Source organism: Limulus polyphemus, unplaced genomic scaffold (assembly GCF_000517525.1).
Source record: "Limulus polyphemus unplaced genomic scaffold, Limulus_polyphemus-2.1.2 Scaffold1724, whole genome shotgun sequence".
Taxonomy (NCBI): domain Eukaryota; kingdom Metazoa; phylum Arthropoda; class Merostomata; order Xiphosura; family Limulidae; genus Limulus; species Limulus polyphemus.
Genome location: NW_013667334.1, coordinates 211113 through 236428, shown reverse-complemented (window position 1 = coordinate 236428; position 25316 = coordinate 211113). Strand labels below are relative to the sequence as shown.

The 25316-nt window shown below is 33.9% G+C and overlaps 1 protein-coding gene across 4 annotated transcripts; it reads left to right on the top strand.

Annotated features, from left to right (window-relative positions):
- The first annotated feature begins 4132 nt into the window (after positions 1–4132).
- On the top strand, positions 4133–25087 carry LOC106464712 (methyltransferase-like protein 4). 4 transcript variants are annotated; one of them, XM_022392474.1, is made up of 9 exons: positions 4133–4276; positions 4537–4976; positions 7864–8074; positions 8928–9089; positions 10507–10573; positions 14653–14827; positions 19541–19724; positions 22689–22780; positions 24816–25087. In XM_022392474.1, exons 2-9 carry the CDS (start codon positions 4551–4553, stop codon positions 24876–24878), a joined length of 1380 nt encoding a protein of 459 aa, XP_022248182.1. In that variant the 5' UTR covers positions 4133–4276; positions 4537–4550; the 3' UTR covers positions 24879–25087. The 4 variants fall into 4 exon arrangements, 3 of the variants coding, with proteins under 3 accessions (XP_022248182.1, XP_022248181.1, XP_022248183.1); XR_002611814.1 differs by lacking the exon at positions 24816–25087 and adding an exon at positions 22287–22424 and having other exon boundaries at positions 4139–4976; XM_022392473.1 differs by having other exon boundaries at positions 4141–4976.
- The last annotated feature ends 229 nt before the right edge of the window (positions 25088–25316 follow it).

The window sequence follows — 25316 nt, the reverse complement described above, 5'->3', positions numbered from 1 at the left end:
ACTCAAGTAACAATAGCCCACATTTTACGGTTGTGTTGCCATTACGACCGGGAGCGGCAGCACAATTTTTAACATATACTTTCTACAGGTTTACCCCTGACATAAAACGGTGTCATTGACAATGGTGACACTGTCCAACTTGACTGTTTTTTAGGTTTTTACGAGTTTTAGGCTCTTTGAACTGTATTTACATTTTTTTTACTTGATTTTCGAACTTTGTTTAATTTTTTAACTCTTTCCTTTTAAATACTTTACTTTTGAAATTTTTACCGGTTGTTTGGCACAGATAGACCTGTTGCTTTGCGCCATTAAATGGCAAACAACCAACCAAACAATTCCAAATTATTTTCCCTATGATAAAAAAAAACATATTCCAAAACATTTAATTGGTTCTCTCGTCCAATGTGACCTAAAAGAAGTATGTGCACAATGTCATCATTGTCACAACGAAGTTGCTTTTGTTTTATGTAAATTTGAACAGGCACTACTGGCTCTGGAATAGAGATCAACGATGTTGAGAGCAGCATACTTTAAAGAGGTAGTGTTCAACAAAAAGAAATCTACATCGTCAGAATAACTAATGTACCAACTGAGAAAAGAAAGCCTGTTGGAGAGATTGCTTACCTGGCACATAAGCATTAACAAAATGAATCTTCCACCCATTAACAAAAACATCAAATGTTAAGATACGTCCTTCAGCATCACTATTAGATGTCAAAATAGTACCTGTAAAATAAGATTAAAGATAATTCGAACTCCACAATTATGATACATTCCAAAAAACCAAAAATATTTAATATTAAATTTATTCACAAAACGAAAATAATCATGCGTGTTATAAAAAGGAGACTCTTAAAAAAAAACATCAACAAAAATCTGTTAACCAGTGAATAAACATAAAATTGTTTGGAGACATTATGAAAACTCTGTTAAGTGTCAAGCAACTAAATAAGATAAAGAAAATAAACATGATTAAAAATGTTGATGCTTGGTAGTAACACTTTCAACAGAACTGAAGTGAACCTGCTTAAATCCAAGACCATCTCAACATCTTTCATATCCATAATGGCACTACAACTGGAATCAGTAAGAGAACAAACATTTGTACTCGGTGCAGGTAAAAGAAGCGGCACTTTAATTGGTAGGTAAGGCTATACAGGAAGCGGAAAAATAGATAATTGGGAATCCTACAACATATTACTGCTTTCAGAGATACCCTGAAGAGAAGAGAACTCTGATAACACAGTTGATGATCAGTGGACAGCTGAGGAGTGACAATAGTAGGAGCCAAAACCAAAAACTGCATAAAGATCAGGAACTGGGTGTACTTCTTGTGAAGAGCAGATAGGCATGGAAACTTCAAAAGGGATAACATGGTAAACAGCAAGAGATGGCAATACAACAGAAGACAATAGAAGTTGAGAAATAAACTCCTCGGTAGGTGGCACATTAACATTACTCGCATCCTCACCATGGTCGGTAGAATTAGAGAGAACTTGGTGCACTACAGTAGAATAAGAAACATTTAGGTTTGGTTGTACAGTTGTTTCAGAAACTGGAGCAACTAGTGTAGTAGTTACTGATACTGGACTTTCAGCATTAGTATCTTTACCTTCTAATTCACCAAAAGTAGTACATTCAGAATGTTCATGACCAAAATTAAATTACCTGGAACATTTGGGTGTGTCACAATTCCTGGTTGGATGACCCTCCAAAGCACAACGTCTGCAAATTCTGACAATACTAGCATAATGGATCATCAATAATGATGTACCAGCATGAACACAATTTGGCACAGGAAGCCGCATATCCATTTACACCCGTCTAGTTCCAGTTCAAACTGTCCAATGCAGTTGATAATGCTCATATTTGACTTCAAAAACTCGACCATAACTACACAAAGCTGATGCAATCACGCCTGAACCCATCTCGTAAAGAGCATCACGAACAGTCAACCAATTAATATTAACACCTACTGGTTGCACTACTAGTTTATTTCATTTGTAAGAGAAGTAACCTTATCCAAGTAACTGCTGTACAATAAGGGATGTCAGTGTTGCCTCATAACGTCCAGCACCATGACGTTGAAGACACTATCACACCCGATCCAAATTCTTGATACAAAGCCTCAATAATAGCACTTGTTTGAGCTGGGGAAGGCATGACGAACTTCACAGAACATGGGCGATTTAACATTTGCGGAGACGCCATTCCCTGACACAGGACGAAACAGTTCAAACATTAACATTAAACTCCACTATTATACACTAAGAACAAGAAAATTAAAAATCACCAACAACTAAACAATTAACAAAAAATATACTCACAAACAGTGTTGTAACCAAAGTTGATAATCAATGGGTTGGTACACCACATTTTGATCTTAGCCAAAAAGTGATAGAGACGTTTGACTCAGAAGAATATTATACATTCGTGTTACACGACGTCCTAGATTGGTGCAGTCACAATGTGTGACTGTTGTAACCATTTTCCATGACGACACATTGTTTTTTACTTAAAAACAATAATTTAAGAACATTACTCTTTATTAGGAGGAAAGAAAAGTAGGTAATAAGAAAAACCGTAAAGAATCTTGTATGTTTTCGTATAAGCTGTGTTTACTTTAAAGACCTGACCCCCATCGGCCAGGAAACAAAGCAAGTATGGAATAATTAACAATACTATTTGGCCTTTTTGCTATTTCGGATTCTATCAAAAAGGCGAGTATTTTTACTAAAGAAACAATAACATGATTCATATATTATTCAGAATAAAACCCCTCAAGGTACCAATCCTTTTGGGCTGATCTCTACGATTATAATCGCCCCTTTACACTGGTACAATTGAAGCTTGCTCTTCATTGGTCTGGCAGCACATCAGTCGGACCTGATGATGCTCACTATGAAATGCTGCACTATCTCTCTCTTGTTATTCTTCTAGTTGTTTTTAACAGGATCTGGCAGGAGAACATTTTTCTTGATGCTTGGTACCAGGCTGTTGTACTCCCTTTCTCTAAGCCTGGGAAGGAACCAGTGTGGGTTTCGACAACAGTGCTCCACCATGGACCACAAGATCTATTGTGCTCTTATTCAATCCAAACTGGACTATGGGTTTATGGTTCTTCCAGGGGCACGGCCTTGAAGATGTTGGATCCCATTCACCATCTGGGACTTTCCATACTTCTCCAATCCAGAGTTCGTAAACCGAGTCCCATGAACCTCCTCTTCACCTCTGCCGTTTGCAACTTTCTCTACAGTTTGCTTCCAAGCTTCGATCCTCACCACAGAATCACACCTGGGGTTGTGTTTTTCTTTCTGGGTGGGATGTTCTCTTTCAGAATAGATGGTCTGCCATTCCTACCTTTGGTCTTCATATCCAGGCACAACTGGCTGAATTGGATCTGGCATTGGATAACTTTCCCAATGATCAACCCATTCTGCCATGGCTTTTTACCATCCCCAGCTATGACCTTTCCTTGGGTCATCCGAGGAAGGCAGATTCTCGTGATTGGAAGTACTGTCTTCTGTTTGTCGAATATCTTTCCAACCATCCTTCTATTCTCGTTTATACGGATGGTTCGAAATCAGGTGAGTCTGTGGGCTCTGGTATGGTTTGTTGTGGCTCGGTATGTATTCACAGGATCCCCTCTATAGTTTCTCGTCGATATTCAACAATGGGTGGCCCATTTTTTTTAACTTCCAATACTATCCAGTTTTTCTGGATATCTGGCCATGTCGGTATTCGCGGGAACGAGCTCTCTGATACTGTAACTAAGTCCGTCTGCTCTGGCGCCGTCACAACCGTGCCTGTCCCATATATGGACTACGGATCTGTATTCAAGACGCGGCTTCTGCGATTAGGAGTAGTCAGCAACGTGGGCGGAGAGCTTGCTTTCCATGAATGCGTATTGGGACTAAGGTTTCAGGAGGGTAGCATATCTCGAGCGTGGGCGCACTTGATGCAAATCCCGCCTCTTCTTCCTTAAAAACACAATTTCAAAAATATTACTCTTTGTTCCTAGGAGAGAAAAGTTGGTAATAACAAAAAACTATTGAGAATCATAATTTTTTTCTTAAACATTATGTGTACTGTAAGGATCTCACCCTAGCGGCCAGCAAACATAGCAAGTACAGAACAATGAGTAAAACAATTTTTACATTTTCGGTTTTTAGGGGCAAGGTGTGTAATCTGTATTAAAAAGCAATAACAAGTTTCACTTATTAACTAAAACAATACGAGAATTTTCTTCCACTGACACTTTTTTAGGATGAAAATGGTCGTATAATAACATCTTAAATATTTGTAACTGGATGTCTAGAAATTAACTTAAACTTAAAAACTTGTTACCTATTTTTAGTCTATACTATGATTAGTAATAGTAGTATTACTATGAGTAAGAAGGTTTAGCCCGAAAGTAAACATTAACCTTAACTAAGTCTCAAGTACGCCCCTTAAATAGGTTTGTTGTGAATTTTAACGTTATCTCATAATTATAATTTATAGTTTGATTGGAACGTATTTTTTTTTAATAATTGGGTAACGTTTTAAATATGGCACTACTCATACACGCCAATGATGGATGGCTGTTGTCACATGAAATATTTCTGGAATCAATGTATCGTAATTTACATTATTGTGTTCAAGCAAGTGTTCCTGACACAGTCCCAGAATCCAATCATTCAGAAATAAGGCCTATTTCTTGTAATCTTGTTCCAGTGACAACTTGCTACTTGAACTTGAAGTCTAATGTTCAATTTAAGATCACATGTGATGGAACTTGTGACGCTTGTAATAATGTCACCGTTGACAATAAAAATCATGAAAAAATACTAAATGCAAAGCCAAAGAAAGATATGTTTGGAATAAGAACACCTTTTTTAATGGATTCTGCTGCAAGAAAAATTGCTAAATTAAAAAGGCATTCTAGCGAAACACAGGAAAGAGAAGAAAGTAAATCGAAAAAGGTTTCATTAAAGGTAAGTTTAATTTATAAAAATACCCTATTTCAGTATTTGATTGTTATATAAACATACATAATTGTTTTCAAACAACATTTATTTTAGACTAGAGAAGGCAAGTTAACATACTTGAATTGTTACTGAACTTGTGTTAAACTAAGTTGGTCATGGTATTACTACATTTTGATGCTGAGATTTAGTGCCTACCTTCTATTTCTACCATACCATTAAGATTCTGATTCTGAATAAGAGTTGCCTTCAGATGTGGTAGTTGCAGTCTTAGGGAAGTAGTTGGGACTTTACAAAAACTAAGATTTTGAAGTAAACATTGAATATGTATTTAAAGCATTAAATGTGTATTCCTTGTCACTTTGAATTATGTCTATATGTGAATTGCAAAAGAAGTTATAAAATTTATACTGTAGTGATTAAGTGACTCCAACACTACAGTATGTTAGCCCATGTTAATTCTGTAACCAGTGAAGCTTGAGGGCACACAGCTGTCCTCATATCGTCATCGTTCTGAATTTTTAAATTAAACAAACTGCAAATTCAACCTTGATAATAATATATAATATTACTGTTTGAATAATATGTAAGTAATTAATCTTTTTTTTTCATTTTTAAATATTTCAATGACATGGAGGTTGCCATGTTGTTGTTTACATTCTGAAATGACATAGATGCCTGTAACTCATTACAGTAGCCTTGTAGGCATTTGAAACTCAGCATGCATGAATATTACAATTATATGTACAAGGAATTATATCATATAATCTCATACAGTATTATAATAATGTATTTGGATGAACAATGTTTAAATTTGTACTGAGAAAACCTGATTTTATGTACCAGTGAATCTACCATGTTCTTCTTATTAAAATGGACAAATAGAGAAACATTTGAATATTGTAAGAGTGATTAATAAGCTCAGACAACTCAAGAACTACAGTCTATATACAGTATGAATGATTACAGCATGGTGGACAGAAAACAAATGAACAAAAATTATACTGACCTGGTAGATTTTGTTGACCCCACTCTTAGCTTCTAGAATCCTTTCTTGATCTTTCTTTTTATAAACAGAGATCATATTTGAAACTTTCCAATCAATAGGAATTTCTATAGAGTTAAAAAGGTTTCTAAAAGATAAAATGCAGTTAAAGCCTCCAACTAACTTGCTTAGCCAAAATTTTTATTTTCAGACATTTTCTATACTTTACTGTAATTGTTAAACTTGTTTACACTAAGAATCTTTATTTATTTTTCTTCAATAGTAGAAATTCTAGCTAAAAACAGTTTATCACTTATAAGTTGTACTATGCATATCTTCCATATTAAAGTTTCCCAGAAGGATCAAAATTATTTGTTGCTTTTTTAAGTAGTTAATGTACATGTATGTGTAAACATAAAAATCCTTTGAATCATTTTAATGTTTTGAACCAAGAAACGTTCATAACCTCTCACAGTAAGGAAATGTTTACCTTGAGTTTGTTGTTTAATTTAATAAACCTTTTAATCCACATTTTACCAGTAAATTTCACATTCTTATGAGCGTGTTCTTTATTGTTTAGTTATTCATATCTTCTAAGCTTTCATTTAAGAATGAGATTTTGGCTGTAATGCTCAAATATAGTGAAAGTATATTTTGAGCTAGCCTGATGAAATTAAATGTATCAAAAACATGCCAAGGTTTATTCAAAACATTTTCCTATGGAGACACCCTACCTTTCTCCACTAGTGTTTAAATACAAGCTTACTCACATTGCAGTCATGACCATGCAGTGTAATTGAAGTAATTTTTAGATTGTTTTAAAAAACACATATGAAGGGCCAATTGCTCAATATTTTTTGTTGTTTATAAATGGCAGATACTTGATTTCTTTGATTTATATATCAAGTTGAATAGAAGCAGAAGCTATTTATTTGTAGTATATTTGTTTGGTATAAATATATGTGTACAATCTAGAGCTGAGCAATTTAATCAGTTACTTATGAGCAGTGATTATCTCAGTAAGTGTCACATAAACTGACCAGTTAAAATGGAAATTAAGGTTTCCACTTATTAATTACCAGTTTTGATTATTACAACTAACCAATTAATCAAAATATTACTACCAAACTTGCTTGACCTAACTTTTTTATGGCAAAGCTACTAAGGCTATCTGCTGCTCTCACTAATGTTTAATTCTTAATATTTTAGTTTAACTCAATTTATTTTTGCACACCACAACAATTTTACTCTCACTGTTCTTTTTTACCGATTGTTTGGCACAGATAGCCTAGTTGTTTTGCGCCATAAAATGCCAACCAACCAACTAGTTTAGAGGATGAACCAATAAGTCCCATGTTATCCCAAAATGTTATGTTATTATTTCGATTACTTCAAGGTTGTTCTGCTTAATCGATTAGTGTCATGACTGAAGAAAATAATGAAATAATCAAAATTATCAAATTATTTCAACTATCCAAATCTTGTTGGAATAATTGATTAGTTGAATGTAGAGCTGGATAGTTAGTGGAATTTGCTAATCAATTCCATTCAACTAATTGATTATTTTTATGAGCTCTGGATAGTTGAAATAACTGGAAACATTAATTTTTATTAGTTCATTATCTTCTTAAATCTAACACTAATAAATTAAGTTGAACAACCATAAAGTAATCGAAACTGATAATGAGAAATTAAAATTGCAATAATTTGATTACTTGGATAGTTGGAATAACTGGAAACTAATTGTGATTGGTTGATTATTTTTGTGACATTAATATATTATTAACATGACACTAATCAAGTTAATCACCCAGCTCTATTTAGAATGTAATTTCCATTAAGGCTTTTTAAAATATTATTTTATGAATTTTATGACCACAATATTAAAACTATTTTTTCATCTGATGATAGTTTTTCAAACCAAAAGAGGAATACATCTTTAAGACAACAGCAAAGATTATACAACTGGGATTTGAAATTAACCAGTTTCATCCAGAGCCCATAACATCAGAGGAGTGGCTACAGAACAATAGCTGTGCTCGTAACTTTGTTAAAAGATTAAATTCGTATGAAGTGATTGCCAAAGATATGTGTATGCCCAGTACTTCTTCAGAAACTAAAGGTTTGGCAAAAAATTAAATTTGATTATAGTTTTTTAATTGCTAGTATTTTGAAGAGAAAAGCGTGTTTTAGGAATGAACAGTTGTATATAATCTGTAAAACCATGTTTCAAAGTATAGTAGAAGTGTGTGATTTTTGATGGTAAAAACCAAAAATAAAGATTTACTGTTGCTTTCACATAAGTATGAAAGTATGTGTTGATTAAAATATTATAATGACTCATTATTCAATCTAAGTTGGGTTTTTTTAAATAGTTTCCTACAGCTTACTCCTTTTTTCTGTTTATTTTGGAGTCAACATTTCAGAGTCTGTACCGAGTTCTTTACAGATCCTGATGAAGGACTTAAAGCTGAAAATGTTATCTGAAAATCAAAAATAAGACAGGAACAGTCCTTAGAAAACTGTTCAACATGTCAAGAGACTGCCTAAAACTTTCTTTAAAATAATTGTTTTTTATATTTAAGTTCCAAATTTTGTACTAAACATGTTGGATTGTCCAGAAGTATTTTGAAAAACAAATACATACAGGTGAGCCAATCAGGATAGAAAAGAAACCACTTGAAATAAACATGGAATATATGTATAACAAACAGTGGACTAATTTAACAAAGTTAGATGATTCAGTCAGCTGTTATCAGTCTTGATAACATTTTAAAACTATATTCAGTCTGCTTTTCATCTATTGCAACAAAATTTTCTGGTACATACAGGTTACAAGATATTTTTACAATTATAACATTCCTATTTAAAAATTATAAAACACTATTACAATGAAAAGTTGTCCACTTGGACAAACATTGATTTGTATGTGTTTATCTTGTTATGGTATAGAAGTTTTATGTTGAATGTATTAGCAGAACTAGGAGCTATGCAGTGTGGTCTAGAAAACAGACTTGTGGAGTATACTGGAAGTTCTCCATGCATTGTTACACATGACAGGAAGAGTTTCCTTTTGCCTCCTCACAGTTCATTTTTATGGTCTGACATCATAGCACTTGATGTCTTCATAAATGCAGGTTAGTGAGATTATTCATACACTGTGTGATTTTTACAATAACTGTTAATAAATCGTCATAGGGTATTATATGTGTGTGCATGCTTTAGTGAGATGGCAGTAACTTAGTTTGCAGATTATCCAGGTTAATTTATGTAAGAATGAATATTTGTATTTAAAGGAACATGTTTTTGCTACCTTGATTGACCAAGAGATTTTTGGTATGTTTTGAGATGCAAATGAATTGTTTTGATATTTTATTTGCATATTAATTGTATTGCATATGCTCTTTGCTGTAGGTTGATGTATATTCAGAGTAGACTATCATTAATGAAAAAAAAATGTCTGGTAAAATAATTTTTGTATATCGTGTTTATGGAAAAATCTGTAGTGGTACCCTATTTGTGTATACTAGATAGTATCAATCTAAATATCAAAGTTAATGTTTCAATGGAATTGTTCACACTTACAATCTGAAAAACTTATGACATATATATCATTGTTTTCAACCAATTTATGAATTTTTTTTTTGCATGGCATATTATTAATGTAAGTAAGAATAATTAATATTTCATTTTTATGTCTGGAATAAATAACACCCACAAAAAAAGAAAAAGTGCTTTCAGAAGGGAGAATTAAGTTTTTTTTTTTAAATGTGATTTATTTATGTTCTGATTTATTAATAGCTTGATAACTTATTAGGAGGTAATACAGGCTAAATTTGGTAGCAGTTACTGCTTTTGGGGGCAAACGTTTTGTCAGAAATCAAAACAATAAAAAGTAATAATAATATAAATAAAAAACCAACAAGAAGATAGAATTGTTTTCACTACTGCTTTCTTCCATAGTTAGTAAATCATATATTACGCCATCTGCTGTGTGAGAATACTTGAGTCAATAACATAAATTAAGAACACTTTTTAAAAAAAATTATTATTTCGTTTAATTTGTTATTACATTAAAAAAGTGTTTTTTTCTTGTGAAAAATGTTCTGAATGTTCAAAACAATGCTTTTGGTATTTTGTCTTACTCCAAAACCCATCTGAGTAGATGCACATAAGTACAACATAATATTTGAAAATATCTGTTAGTTTTTTTTCACTTTGAGCATCTCCCTACAATCCCCAGCTCAAATTCTTGACAAGTTTCTTCTACATGGAAACTTGCCTCATTTTTGCTCAGTTACTGCTGACTAAAATAATGTTCTATATTACCATTTTTTTATAGTACTTATACACTTTATAATTGTGTAAGTATTTTTGTGATGAAATTTGGATCTAGGAGAAAAAAATTCTTGAAACTAAAAAAGTTGTATCCATTCATGAGCAAACACCAAGATCACTAAAGTATTGTGATTTCAGTGAATTAAGGGCTTTGTTTGTTTAGGAATATAGATATACAAATAACTAATTGACAGTTTATCCTCTCTATTCACACAGGTAAAAAATTTGATGCTATTTTAATGGATCCACCATGGGAGAACAAGTCAGTGAAGAGAAAAAAAGGGTAGGTGTAAAGCATGACAAATACATTAAAAATGTCTCTGTATGAGTGTGTGCATGAAAAACAATACAGACTAACAGAAGGCTTTTCATTCTGTTAAGATCATAGAATTATAGCTAGATCTTTCCAGACATAATTCTGATTTTGAAACAGTAAGGGATATTTGGAAATTATGAATAAAACTGCATAATGCAGACAAAATGTTTACTGCTAAATTTTCTCATAAAAATGTCTATCCTAATTATTGTTTTGGAAACAGTAGTAAGTGAGGTATTAAATACACTTTTCACTAAGGTGAAGTTACATATTAGTAATAAAAAATAAAACCTTGAAATAAAGTTTTTGAAAATTTGTTAGCTAAAGTGCAGAAAACCTAAATCTACCTGGTCAAGAGTTAAGCATTCATGTGATTGTGGAATGTGCAATGAATATAAACAAGTACCCACTAAAACACCTACCTCAGCAGTGTTTAGCCTTCTCCTTTTTGTTTGAGGGCAATGGAGCTCTTAGTTTCCACAGTAAAGTCTTCTCCTTCTCTTCCTGCATGTGAGGTTCCATGGAATCAGTAACCTCAATCCTCTGTCTTTCATCCTGCTTTAGCCACACTCCATCTTCAAACATGGCTTTTGTTCGGTCCCTTGCAAGACAATCTTGACTCCTACATGGGTAGCCTTCCTTCTTTCTTGCTCAGTCTGTTCTTCTTTGATGGTTTACCAGTTTAAGTGGTGCATTTTCTGTCATTGGTCTTTGTGCTATGACCTCTCACCTTCCCAACTAAGTGTTCCCCACCTCTCTGATTTTTTTTACTTGGCTTTTTGACACTGGTTTATCTATTTATACTATTGCAGGCTATAGGGTGGCCTTGTCCAATACCTTTTGTTTTCCCACTTTTTTCCTCTCCTGTTTTGCTCCTTTTGCCTGTTTCATTCACCCCACCTAGTTCCCCTACCAGATTGGAATTTCAGTGTTGTTCTTCATGCCCTTACCCTTTGAACCTTTGGCCTCTTGCTCTTTGTACCACCTCTCCCTCAAGATGTATTTCTTACTTCCCTTTTTGTGTGAATGTTATTGGTTTGATATATTTGCTATTGACATCTCCCATATTCTTTATCACCATACTAATGTCCTCCTTTATCCAGGTTGTAGTTTCTCCCCAAAGATGCCAATGGTGCATGAAGGGAACATCATCTTCTCTCCAATTTCCTTCCCCTTCATCTCTCATTTGTATCCCAGATCTGATCTAGATTGTCTTCTGTGTCCAATACAGGCTCTGTGTTGTTATATCACCTGCATAGCTTCCTTTCATGGCTCTCATTCCAATTTTTTTATACCCTGCAATTCCTCCTCTAACCATGATCTTTATCCTGTTACCCTTACCAGATGGATTTCCCAACTTATTCACACTTATGCATCATTATCCAAAAATTCTTGTTGTATTTTCTACATTTTCTCCCATCAGATCTATCATCTCGCCATTTCCCTGGCTGCCCACTTCTGTTGTCCATTGGAAGAGATTGTGCAGGCTGGCATGCTGACTACGCCTCACACCTTTATTGCCCTCTATCTGGATCATTTGTCTGTCTCTTCCTCATCTGACCATTGCTTGCCACCCATCACCATTCTCCATACCTCATTTTGACTCTGAAAGGGTAAGTTCTTCCTTTTTATTTCTTCCCTCTACAATGTCCCTTTCTACTTTCCTCAGTTCTCTGTGTTTAGTGGTGACTGTCCAGGTATACTTGAATGTAAATCTGCACCAAACGGCTACACAGGTCTATAATGCTCACTGAAGAGATGGGGTGTTCTACAAGACCACTGGAGGTTGCCTTGCAGTATCTCACTTCATAAATAAGGACTGCACCAGACCATACCAACTCATGGACTTATCATGAGTAAAGCAGTGTCTGGATTGCTACCAATCCCTCCAGTTTTAGTTGAATAAACTGGGACTATCCTGCTTTTCAAAATAGGGTTTTTGTGGTTACCCAATTACACTGTTTTATAGTGGTGCTGTCTTCCTCTGGACTCCTCACTGTGTTGTTACTCCCTCCCTCTCTCCCAGTGCAGTATGGGAGTCTTTGCCACTTACCAGTTCTTAGCCACTGGGGTGGTGGAACATGGAAACTTCCTCCTGAGTGCGACCAATTCCACTGAGTTAAGAGTTTTCTGTTGGTGTGGATGGTGAGTTCTGTCCTCCTATCGAGGACCAGAAGATAAATACACAATGCAGCCTGGTCTTGGACTGGATGAATCTACCACATGCAGTTCACTCCTCCAGTTGGTTTTGCCCCATCCTACTGTTGCCTGGATGTCATTTCCTAGGCAGTTTGGTGTTGGGTCAGCATAGGAACAACTAACATAAGTCCTCACACATGTGGTTGGTAGAGACCCTCCTCCTGCCCTGGAATGGATGAAAAATTCTAGATGCTGCCTGGTTTTGAATTGGAGCTAACCCACTAAAAAATTTCATTCCCTCTTGCTACTGTTACCCGGATATTGGATGTCAGTTCCCAGGTGGTGGGGTGTTGGTTGTGTACTGAGTCTGCACACATGTGCTCTGGCTGGGTTGTTGGAAAACAAGTTATTTTTCCCTTCTGCTTCCTGGTTTGGAGGTAAAGATATTTGGGACTCTCCTACTGTGGACCAGAAGACATATACCCAGTGCTGCCTGGTTTTTAACTGGAGTTGACACACTGAATATGGTCTGATGCACAATTACAGATTGGATGTGCATATTTTCTACCTAACTTAGTGACACATATTTTGTCGACAACGAGCAAAGAGTATACCCAATATAGGTGGGGTGTGGTCTTCTATGAATGTGACCCTATACATTAGGGTGTTGCATTATGTGGGTTCTCTTCGGGCACTTTCTGAATAGTGTTTATAGTGTTAAAATTAATGCTATTGTTACTCATCTTCCTGTGACTGTTGCAAATGGGCTCTATGTCGATAACATCCACATCTTGTGTCGGTCGTCGAACATGAGGTTTATTGAGTTTTAGCTTCAGACTGCCCTCAGTCGTTTGTTGATGTGGACCACTGCAAACGGTTTTACATTTTTTTTTTCCAAAACCATTTGCATGCATTTTTGCCGCCAAAGAGGTCTCCAACCCGATCCCGAGCTCCATCTTGGCGATGCTGCTATTCATGTGGTCTCTGAGGCAAAGTTCTTGGGGGCTTATCTTTGACTGTAAGCTTACCTTCATTCCACACATCAAGCAGCTACATGTCAAGTGTACAAGGGCTTTGAACATCCTTTGTGTCCTCTCTTCCAGCTCTTGGGGAGCGGATCGATGTTCTATGCTCAGGATCTATCATGCCCTGATTTGACCCAGACTGGACTATGGGTCTTTGTCTGTGGTTCTGCCAGGACCTCAGCCTTGAAGATGGTTATGTAATTGTAATGGTTGCATAAGCATATGGTTAGAGCCACACAGCTATGTGTAACTGCAATATATTTTATATTTGCAATATATTTGTAGTTTATCATGACAATGTATTCAATGAAATGTTTTTGTATTATTATAATAATGATGTAGCAATAAATATTTCTAGCAAAGATTCTACTCATTACAGTAGCACTGTACTATGCAGATCCTCAAGCTATCAACTGGGCTTGTAGCTAAAACTGAAAACTGATTATAATACATGAGATTTTCACCCAAGTCTGTTGTGTTGCATTCAAGACTGAGATCAATGACTCAAGTCTCTGGATAACTGGAGAGGAGTCATCTTGAAGTATCATCTTGTTTATAAGTATTAACGTTAGTTTTAATGAAATATAAATATTACAATTCTGATGACAATTCTGATGATTTGTTCTCTATAAAACTGTTCATAGTTTGTTAGATTTCAAACTTTTATATTTGTTAAATTTATGTTTCATTTTTCTCTATAGTGTGTATGAGAATATAATTTACATTTTAATGAAATTGAAACAGTTAAATCATTGTGTTTTAATGATACTGGAACAACTGTGCTATTAATTTTGTTATATCTAGTATATACAACAATCTTTTATATTTTATTTTTTGGAAGGGTGATTGATTATCAGTGTCTTCTTGGTAATCTTAAAACAGGTATGCTGTTGTGGCTAATGAAAAATTGTGTCATCTTCCTATCCCTCAACTTGCCAAACCAGGAACCTTAGTGTTGGTGTGGTCTACTAATAATGACAATCAGATCAGTTTCATCAAAAACCAACTTTTCCCTTACTGGTCTGTATATCATTGTGCAGATTGGTATTGGGTAAAGGTATATGTTTTAGTTTTATTTCTATATTTCATTTTACATCAGTGTGATGAGCCACATTGTGTTTTATGTATAAAACTGAGTCTCAGATTTAAATGTTTTTAAATGTCATTTTTCTATTGGGTAAGATTCTCAGTTAACAATGTATGTGTGTTCTTTTAGTTACAAAAACATTCAACAAATTACTTCTATGTAGTTTTTTAAATTTTAGATAATATATGGAGAAGAAACTGCTGATACCTGAACTGCTTTTTACTGTGGAGCTGGTTTATTTTGTCACATCTTATACCTTATGTTTTACTCTTGCTTTTTATCTATTTATTTATTATTATTTAGAGATTTTTTGTGATTTTTTTATGGTTTCATTTTGGGCATATCTGGATCTAGGATTTTCCCTGAGGTTGAAAATTTCTATAATATATCTTACTTAAAACCTTTTAGTACATGTGGCAATAACCTGAAAGTAAATGAAAATTATACCATAATAATACTGGAATTTCACTTGTTACCGTTTTATTGAAATTTGCATATCATCTTAACTCTTTCAGTAAATAAGGCTAAACATACCGTAAACATAATATTAAGTATTTACTGTTTCAGTGCAAAATCTGGCATATTACTTGAGCAGTGTGTGCTTGGATAAAATAATACTTGGATGTTATAAAATAGTTCTTATGAGAAAACTTCAGTGGAATGTTAGCTTAACCATGAGTCATAAATAGATTTTGTGCTAGACACAGTCCTTAAAACTTCCAGCTACCAAGTTTTAACAGTAACTTTTATTTCAAGTTTATTTATTAAATCTGTCAAAATATTGGTGTTAAATGATTACAATATGAAATATGCATTGCCATCATCCACATTTCTATTCAGAAATATGTTGAATGTTTTCTGGTTGAATTAATTTCATCCACAAAATGAATTTGTATATGAAGCTATTGTTAGGCATTTAGCAAAAATGGCAAACAAAATTATATCACCTAATAAAAATTACTCAAATTAATAATGTCTCTGCAGAGAGATATACTGTATTTCTGTTTTCATCTTCTTCCAAACACTTTTCAAATGACCACAATTCCTTCATTTCTCAGCGGATTGACTTGAAGTTCAGTAGGATTATATCTTGGTCCAGTCTGCCCAAATAGTTTTTCATTTTTCTGTATTTAGGCCTTTTTAATGATTTTATGGGGTTAAAAGTAAATCAACCCAAAAATGCATATTTTGGGCTCCTGTGCATTCACATTTACAGCAATCAAGATGAAAATTGGCACAAATATAAATTTTCATCAAACAACACACTGAAATACAAAAACGTTGGATTTGTCCATTGTTTTTAGGGGTAAGGGCTGACAAAAATGCATAATTTTGGAGTTTTTTCAATTACCCGACCATATATTGACCAATTTAAATGGGATTTAGGACAAAAATATTCTTTGCAGTTCCCAAACAGAGATATAGACAATTTTGGAATTTTTGTCTTTGCTAAACTTTTCAGTGGGTAAAGCTCAGTTTGGAGTTTTCATGAACTATTCATGTGTATATTAACCAACTTACACAGGGTTCGGTACAAAGATACCTTCTTGCAGGTCCCAAGCAGTGATATAAAAAGTTTTGATTTTTCTGTGTTTATCACAATTTTTCTGGTGTCAAAACTGGCCATGTGGGGATTGCGTGGTGGAGACATGTTGCATTCACCTGTGAATGTTGGCCTCTCTATTTTAAAAAGGTATTCCTCAGCCCAGGAGGCCACTAATAACATCAGTAAAAGACCTCTCTTCTACAATGATCAGCCCATTCCACCATGGCTTATTATCATCCCCCAGATGTGACCTTTCCTTGAGTCATCTGAAGAAGGCAGATACTCTGGATTGGAAGTACCATCTTTTTTTTGCTGAACATCTTTCAAACCATCCTTCTATTCCTGTTATACGGATAGTTCGAAATCAGGTGACTCTGTAAGCTCTGCCATTGTTTATTGTGGCTCGGTGGTTCTTCACAGGATCCCCTCTACAGTTTCTGTGTTCAAAGCCAAGTTGTATGCCATTTCTCTTGGTCTGGATCACATAGAAGCTATGCAGTACACTGATTGTACCATTTACACTGACTTTTTAGCTCTCTACTGGCCCTGGAATTGCTTAATATTAGTTCTCACCTTGTTCTTGTTGATCTTCAACAACAGCTGGCCCATTTTTCTCTATCTTCCATTAGTATCCAGTTTTTTTGGATAATTGGTCATGTTGGTATTCATGGGAACAAGCTCGCTGACACCGCAGCTATGTCTGCCTGCTCTGGTACCGACTCAGTCGTGCCTATCCCATTTATGTACTACAGTCCTGCATTGAAGGTTTGGCTTCGCGCCAGTTGGCAGTTGAGCTGGAGTGAGCAATATCATAATATGCTTTTCCAGATCAAACCTTCTGTTGTTCTTTGCCTGTCTTGTTTCTGTCAGGATCGGAAGGAGGAAGTTGTCCTGGCTAGGCTATGCATGGTCACAGGTTTTTAACTCATTGTTTTCTTTTATCTGGGACTGATCTACGAATGTGTGGCCTTTGTGACACTCAAGTCACAATCACCCACGTTTTACTGTTGTTCCGTCATTACGTGCGTGAGAGTTGACACCATTTTAGACAGGTCTTTTCCACAGGTTTACCTTTTACAGTGTAATTGCAGTGTAATACTGTGAAGAGGGAGTGAAATTATATAATCCTCAGGACTTGCAAGAGGTTAATTTTCAAAATGGACGTAGCATGTGATAAATGATTGGTAAGCAGATGATAGTTTTTACTTTACATGTTCTCAAACACAAACTGTATTCAGTTTTTCTTAGCATGTCTTTATGCATTTGAACATTAAAATTAATACCCCTTCAGAATGGAACATTTTGATTATGGTATATTTTGTTGATTGATCTATAAAATGTCAAACAATGAAACTTATCAATAGTAGGTATGTCCACCAAAAGTGTGACCACTGCTTAGCCTAGTCTTTGTATGCTTCTAATGAGCCTTTTATATTGATTTATGACAGATGGTTCCATTCATCCATAAGGGCATTTCCCAGCTCATGGAAAGTAATTTAATGGACAGGGAAAGCTGAAGAGTGTTCCAGACATCTTCAGTTAGGTTTGTGCCTGGAGATCAAGCAGTTCACACTATGTGGATAATAGTCTCCTTAAAAAACTCCTCTTCGTCCGGAGCACAGTGTAGCCAAACATTGTTATTCACAATGACAATGTCTTGTTACCAATACACCAATGTATGACTTCAGATAAATGTCCAGGATCTCATCCATGTACCTCACAGTTGTCAGAAAATGATTATATTCAGCTATATTTGTTTGTTGATAGCACAATGACCTGTGAAGTCAAGATAAAACCTTAGCATATCCATAAAAACACTGGCATTCAATCTTGGATTGTCTGAGCCAGAAAGTCTTGACCCCAATTTCAGTGGTCCTGCTGGTGGTTCTTGGTTAGCAAGATCATAATACAGGCTTTCTGTTACCACAAACTTTTTGAGTGTATTATGGATAGCTTGAGTTGGTACAAAACTCAGAATTTGATTCTGTGTTCACTGAAAAGGGTCTCAGCAAGCCTATTATGTATTGGCTATATTCATGCTGTCACTTTTACATGGATTCCGTATCACTTCCAGTCACAAGAAGCAATACTTTGATTCACACCTAAGGCAGAAACATTAAGCTACAATACTAATTTGTAGCATACTGAGGCCATGTAATAGTTTCTTCAGATTTAGATTACCTCTGACACATGGTTGAACAATAATGGTATACATTGTGACTGTGGAACATATAAACCACTCCACATAGTGTCTACTTTGGCAAAGAGCTCTTTATCAGAGGATCTGGTGACTGATAATGAGTAAAAAATGTCCAGTAGTGAAAAATCACTTACTCACTTCTTGAAAATTAAATACTACAGGCAAATTTGGGAAAGAAATTAACATTCAGTATTTGTTAACATTAAGAAACAGTAATTCTTAGCAGATTTTGAGTAGTTTAGTATTAACTATTATACTTTTAAAAGTCATATGAATTTTAGCCCTATCACCAGCAGTATCTCCTATAAGGGGAATACTCCACTGTATGAATATTGATGAATAAGACAATATAATGAGCTGTTTAAGTGTAAGTTAAATGTTTCTTTTATCTGTGAATTCAAGCTGCTATGGCTTGGGATATACATTCAATACTTCATATTTATCACACTGTGTCGAACTCTCATTTATAATCTCAGTATTTATTGTAAAGCATTTTCCATTTTTAGCTTGTGAAAGAAGAAATGTTTCTATCAAACTAATGAAAAGCATTCAAAACAATATTGAAGGTTTGAAAAATTGTTTAGAAAAAACAAAAAAGATAATACAACACTGCTTTAGATATTCACAAATAGCTTTATACTATGTTATTTTGGCACATCAAGAATGTAGACCTGCATGTAATTTCCCACTGATACCACTAAACTTGGCTTCAGCATTCTTTCAAGAATTTAAGAACTTGATAATTCTCTATCCTGAGTCTTTATTCCTTGTAGTTTGAAGTTAAGATAACATTAATGTAACTTCTGAAATGATCTCAGACCCAGTGTAGTTCTACTTTTGGTTTTCTACATATTCACATTCATACATTCAGTAATTATTGTTTTATATTGGACATTTTAAGGACAATGTGTTTGTATTTATCCTTTCTGCATGTCAGGTAACACAGAAGGGGGAACCAGTTTATCCTTTTGGCAATCCACACAAAAAACCATTTGAAAACCTTATAATTGGTAGGTTTCTTGTGGACAGTCATGACATGGGATCATTCCAGCCTGTAGAAGAAGACAAAGTACTTGTCAGTGTTCCTAGTGCTGTTCATTCTCATAAACCTCCTCTGTCTGGTAAGTTTTGTTCTTATGTTGATCACTGATTGAAATACTCTGGTTTTGAATTTACTAAGATAGTTTCAAAACTTTAAGGATAAACCAGTTCTTCTGTTTAATTCATGTGATTAATCATTGATATGATATTTTATTTTCTTGTACAAAGAGTAGTTACTCAAAGATAATTTTAATTTATAAAATTGGTGTATATTTAAACTGCATTTAGGTTGACAGATAAGATATCTAAACTTGTCCAGTAATGGATATAGTTACTGTTGGGAAAACAAAATGTCAGGATAAATCTAGAGAGTGTGCATTACCAGCACAAAGAGGATGTCTAACAGCTAATGAATTACATAAGGCTAAAACTGCTAATAAGTACAATCTGCAAGTGACAGTAGAACATCAAACAATGATAATTAAACCTGTTACATTTGAGTGGGGCACTGAAAATGAAGGTGTAGCTCAAGAAGCATACATCAATTTCAAAATTGGTTTTCACAATAGATAGGAAAAACTGTCTTTGGGCATCAATAGATGAAGATGGTTCCTGTCATGGTGTGGGTTGACTAGGATTGTCAATTCATCTAGAAGAATGGCATTCTGTTTTATACTTGAAGGACAAACATTTCTTTAAAAAAAATAAATTGAAAATGATTTTGGAATATTTGATACAGACACAGACTGCTATGTATGTTTTTTAGAATAAATTATACAATTTTCTTATCTGGATGAAAAGCTTGACAAACCATACAACATGATGAATAATTCATATTTCCATTCATGATTCATTACCTACACTTTCTTGCTGTAAAAAGTATGTTTGTCAGATGTATAAATATAGTTTGTGTCAGTACCAGTGACATCATATTCAACATCAAATATCAACAATATATTTTAACCAGTTTGTGGAGAAAATTTTATACCTCTAAAATATTTGATCTTATATTTCTACACTCTATAAATGAAACAGTTTTGTTTCTCATGCTTATGCAATTCTTGTTTTGGATTTGAGAATTGATTTTGTAATAAACGGAATTCAAGTGTAATAAGAGTTTTCATTCAAAAATTAAGGAATTATATTTCTGAATGAATGAAAAAATGAAACTTTTGAAATGTGTACAGTATTTTGTTTTTTCACTCCTTTGTCAATTTCTTGTTAAGAAAATAAGATATATAAGCAGCACACATGAGAATATTGAAGGTGTGCATGTCTAGATTTTGTTAGCAGCATACGTGAAAATATTGAAGGTGTGCATGTCAGGATATTGTTAGCAGCACAGTGAGAATATTGAAGGTGTACATGTCAGAATATTGGAGGTGTGCATGTCAGAATATTGTTAGCAGTGCACATGAGAATATTGAAGGTGTGCATGTCAGGATATTTTTACCAGCATACATGAGAATATTGAAGGTGTGCATGTCTAGATTTTGTTAGCAGTACACATGAGGTTATTGAAGATGTGCATGTCAGGATATTGTTAGCTGCACACATGAGAATATTGAAGGTGTGCATGTCAGGATATTTTTACCAGCATACATGAGGATATTGTTTGCAGGATGCAAAAAGAAGCTGGGAATAATTGTGGAATTTTGTTTTTAATTTTTCTTGCAAAACAATTCTTTAAATATGAGCTTATATGTTAGAAACCTTTGTTGTTTGTTTTTTGTGAATAAAACAATATAGCCCATCTTTGTGTGTGTATGTAATTTAGCTGTCTAACCTTCAAGAAGGGAAAATAAACAGCAGAACCTGGAATAATGCCAATAAGAAAATTCAATCCTTTAAATTAAAAATTGTGTGTAAAAGGTAGTTTCACAATTTCTATCAAGGGTTTTTAATTCAGTGAATCAATTAATTAATTAAATTACAACATTTGCTTTGGAAGAGATACTTTTTAAAACTATTGTAAATATGAAGTTAGCAAATTTGAATAATTACATTTTAATACCTAGCAAGACCAAATTAAATAATTTTAGATGAAATAAGTAAGATCCTTGTGTGGTTAAAATTTACACAGAACTAATCACTTACAAAACAGAACTGGTATTTCTTTCAAGTTCAGGGAAGTTAAAATAATGAAACCTTAAATTATTGTGGATACTCTTATGCATAAAAACTGTATAAACCTCTGATAATGAAATAGATTAAAGATTATCAATAGGATCCTTTTTTTGACTACTGAGGAGAAGTGGAACTCTTGAAGTAATGATTACAAATGATATACAGTGGAAATAAGTTCAAGTATAACTGATGTTACCTTGAATAAATCTATTAATGTTTGAGAGCTGAGGTTAAGGTGTTTGATGTTTCAGCATGTGGTTTGTTTATTATAGCAGTTTTTTTTCTCGTAGATTAATTTCTTACAGATTTCCTTTTAAGTTGTTAATCATCTAGGTCTTGCCCCCCTCCTCCTCCAAGTTAGTGCATTTTTGTGTGGCTTTTTTTAATTGTTGTAGCTTGTCTTAGAATGAACAACAATTTCAAATGATTTTTGATAGCTAAGTTGATAGTACATGTATAAATAAAATAGAAATTATGCCAAAGTAAGCAATACATAACATTTGTAACCATTGCAGTCTGGTTGAAGAAGTTCAACGTCTCAACTGAAACAACAAGAACCATTTCTTGATTTTTTATAAGATGGATTAATTGAACAGAATGTGTAAACTAGAACTCTTCTCACATTCACAGTAGAGTAAAGAAAGCTTTAAAAGGTAGAAAAATAGTCTATACTTTATTCAAATTATTCTTATGCAATGAATAACATTTCTAAGTTGTTGTTTTTCTCAAATTTTTTTATAGTTTCTTGTAAAGCTTTATTAAGTTAATAATCGTATGAAAAGCTCTTAATGTAAAGCTTTAAACTTTGTGACTTAGTTGTATTGTTATAATGTGTATATTTTCTTTGCATTATAATCATGAAAGTTTAAAATATGTTAATTAACACTCATCACTCTAATCTACTGGTTTTTAAACAGAAGTTCTGAAACCTTATCTCCCAGAAGGAGCCAAAGGCCTAGAATTATTTGCCAGATACTTATTACCGCATTGGACCAGTTGTGGTAATGAGGTTAGAAGTTTATGCTCCTTTTATTGTTATAATGTCTGTGAAAATTGACTGACTTTGAATATTTTTTTTGTAAATTCTTTAATGATAGTCAGCAGTATTTAATATTATATCTTTGGGGCATCATCGGGTCTTTGTATTAAAATTCTCTTAATGTGTGTTAACAGTTTAGAAAAATGTTTCATATTAAAATACCATAACTTTTTTTTAACAATTATACAGAAGGTTAAAGTGCATTATATGAAAACAATTTTGAATATGTAAATTAGCAAGTCACATGAAAACTACAGCCAATATAAAATCACCTGGAGCAGCATCTATCAGAGTTGCATTTGGACATTATTTTTGGATTTTGTAGTTAATGAGATACGACCAAAAACTGATCACCTTGGAGAAGTGCATGAAACAGCCTTTTCTAATAATAATATATATGCACTCGGATTATAAAAATGTGTTCAGATGAGGAATTTAAAATTTCTAATGTAGGGATATTCCTCATATGTAATGGCATTGGAAAACGAAGGAGTATGAACAACTTGGGGCACCAGGACCATCCAGAAAAGAGATTTCCAACAAGTCCTACCGCAGCCATGGTAATCAAAAGTGTAGTGACTTGTAACAGGTGAGAATCCACAAACACAAAGATCGAAGTTAATAGCTGTGCACTTGCCCCAGGCAACAATACACAATACAATCAAGATAAACCAACACAAGTCATTTGTATAAAAATACAAATTGCTTCCATGATATAACCAGGAAAAAAATACCAACTGTAGTGAATAGTATGAATGGTACCTAGTCAGGGAAAAATGGTAGTATCTATGGGCATTTGACAAATTGTTTATGTACCTTGACAAGTGTAGGAAACCTAGGCCAACAGGGTATGGGTTCACCAAGATAACTGTCGTGAACCTCAAGCATCTGAGGAATTAAATGGGTATTCGTGATTTTTCTATGCAAATATTATCAGTCAAGTCACTAGATGTAGCAGAAATGGATATCTGTTCAACAGGACTATTGAAATGAGTGATGGGAAAGTGTTGTCCTTATACACTAAATAGATTATAGGAAGCTTGCAAGGAGAGATGATGTGCTTTGGAGATGATAGCCTTATGACAGAACCTTTTGTAATGGAAACTGCTGCAGTGCTATTATCAAGGTGCATAACCATCAGATAGGGCATGACTGGACATGGTAACATAGACTGTAACAAGTGGTGAGGCTCTAAAATCATTTTAACATAATGTACTTAACCCTCCGTATTAAGTCATCTTGTGGGAAAATCCTATAAATACTTACCTTAATGAAACTTTCACTTAAGGTAGCTATACAGTTAAATTGAAAATAAAAGGAATCAAAGGAAATTTGCAATTAACATTTTCTCAAAATATATTTTTAATATTAATATGACATGACACTTGGGTGCTTTATAAAATATTTTTATTGTCTATAATTGGACATAATACACCTACATTTATTGAATTATCCAATGCAATTTATTACACTGTAATAAACTATCTAGAGAAGGACTCGCCTAATATTAGCTTGACATGATGTACTTCTTATATGCATCTCTCTTAAGCTCTTTGTTAACATGACATGATGTACAGTTTAATTAACTATCTAGAGAAAAGCCCTTTGTTATCAATATCTGTCTCTATAGAAGATCTCACAATTAACTTGACATGATGTAAAACTTAAATAACTCTTAAAGAAGGGCTCTTTGTTAACATAATAATACTTGTCACTAGAAGAGGTCTTTTGTAAGCATGACATGATCAACAACTTAACTATCTTGGAGAAGGTTTATGTTAGCATGACATGATCAACAACTTAACTATCTTGGAGAAGGTTTATCATGTCATGCTGACATATACAAGTTAAATAACTCAAAAAAGGCTCTCTCTTTGCATGATGTTATCTATATTTGAGTTTAAAAAGAAAGCCTATTTTACTTAGAATAACCATTTGTTAATATTTTTATATTGTTTTATATAATCTTTGTATTTGTTAATTCAGTTTTTATTGTTCATTACAGGTTTTGAAGCTGCAAAATCTAGACTGCTTTGAACAAGTATTTACAACTGTACAAAGAGTGTGACAGTTGCACTTGTAGCACAGTATAACGTATGTTAGAATTCCTACATAACTTGTGCTGAACAAAAACAGTACATAAATTGTTTTTCTAATAAAATCTTTTATTTCAATCTAGACTTGTCAAAAGTAATTGATAATTTCAGGGTTGTATTCATATATGTATATATGAACATTTATCAACTTTTTTTAGTGAAGTGTACTGTTTTTTTAATAAATATTAAAATACTTTTGGTATGTATTCTCTGTGCTTAAGCATGGATTTCTACTATAGTCCCCCCCCCCCCCCATGGCACAGCAGTATGTCTGCAGACTTACAATGCTAGAAACCGTTTCCATATCCATGGTGGCCAGAGCACAGATAGACCTTTGTGCTTAATAAAAAACAACAACAACTATTACTATAGTTTACCAACCAGGTGAAAGCTTTAAGCAAGACAAACTT

Excerpts from the sequence above, each read along its gene's own strand:
- LOC106464712 (XM_022392474.1), top strand. The coding sequence starts at position 4,551 with ATGGCACTACTCATACACGCCAATGATGGATGGCTGTTGTCACATGAA. Across the intron at positions 4,977-7,863 it reads CGAAAAAGGTTTCATTAAAG|TTTTTCAAACCAAAAGAGGA; the intron begins GTAAGTTTAATT and ends ATCTGATGATAG. Across the intron at positions 10,574-14,652 it reads TCAGTGAAGAGAAAAAAAGG|GTATGCTGTTGTGGCTAATG; the intron begins GTAGGTGTAAAG and ends ATCTTAAAACAG.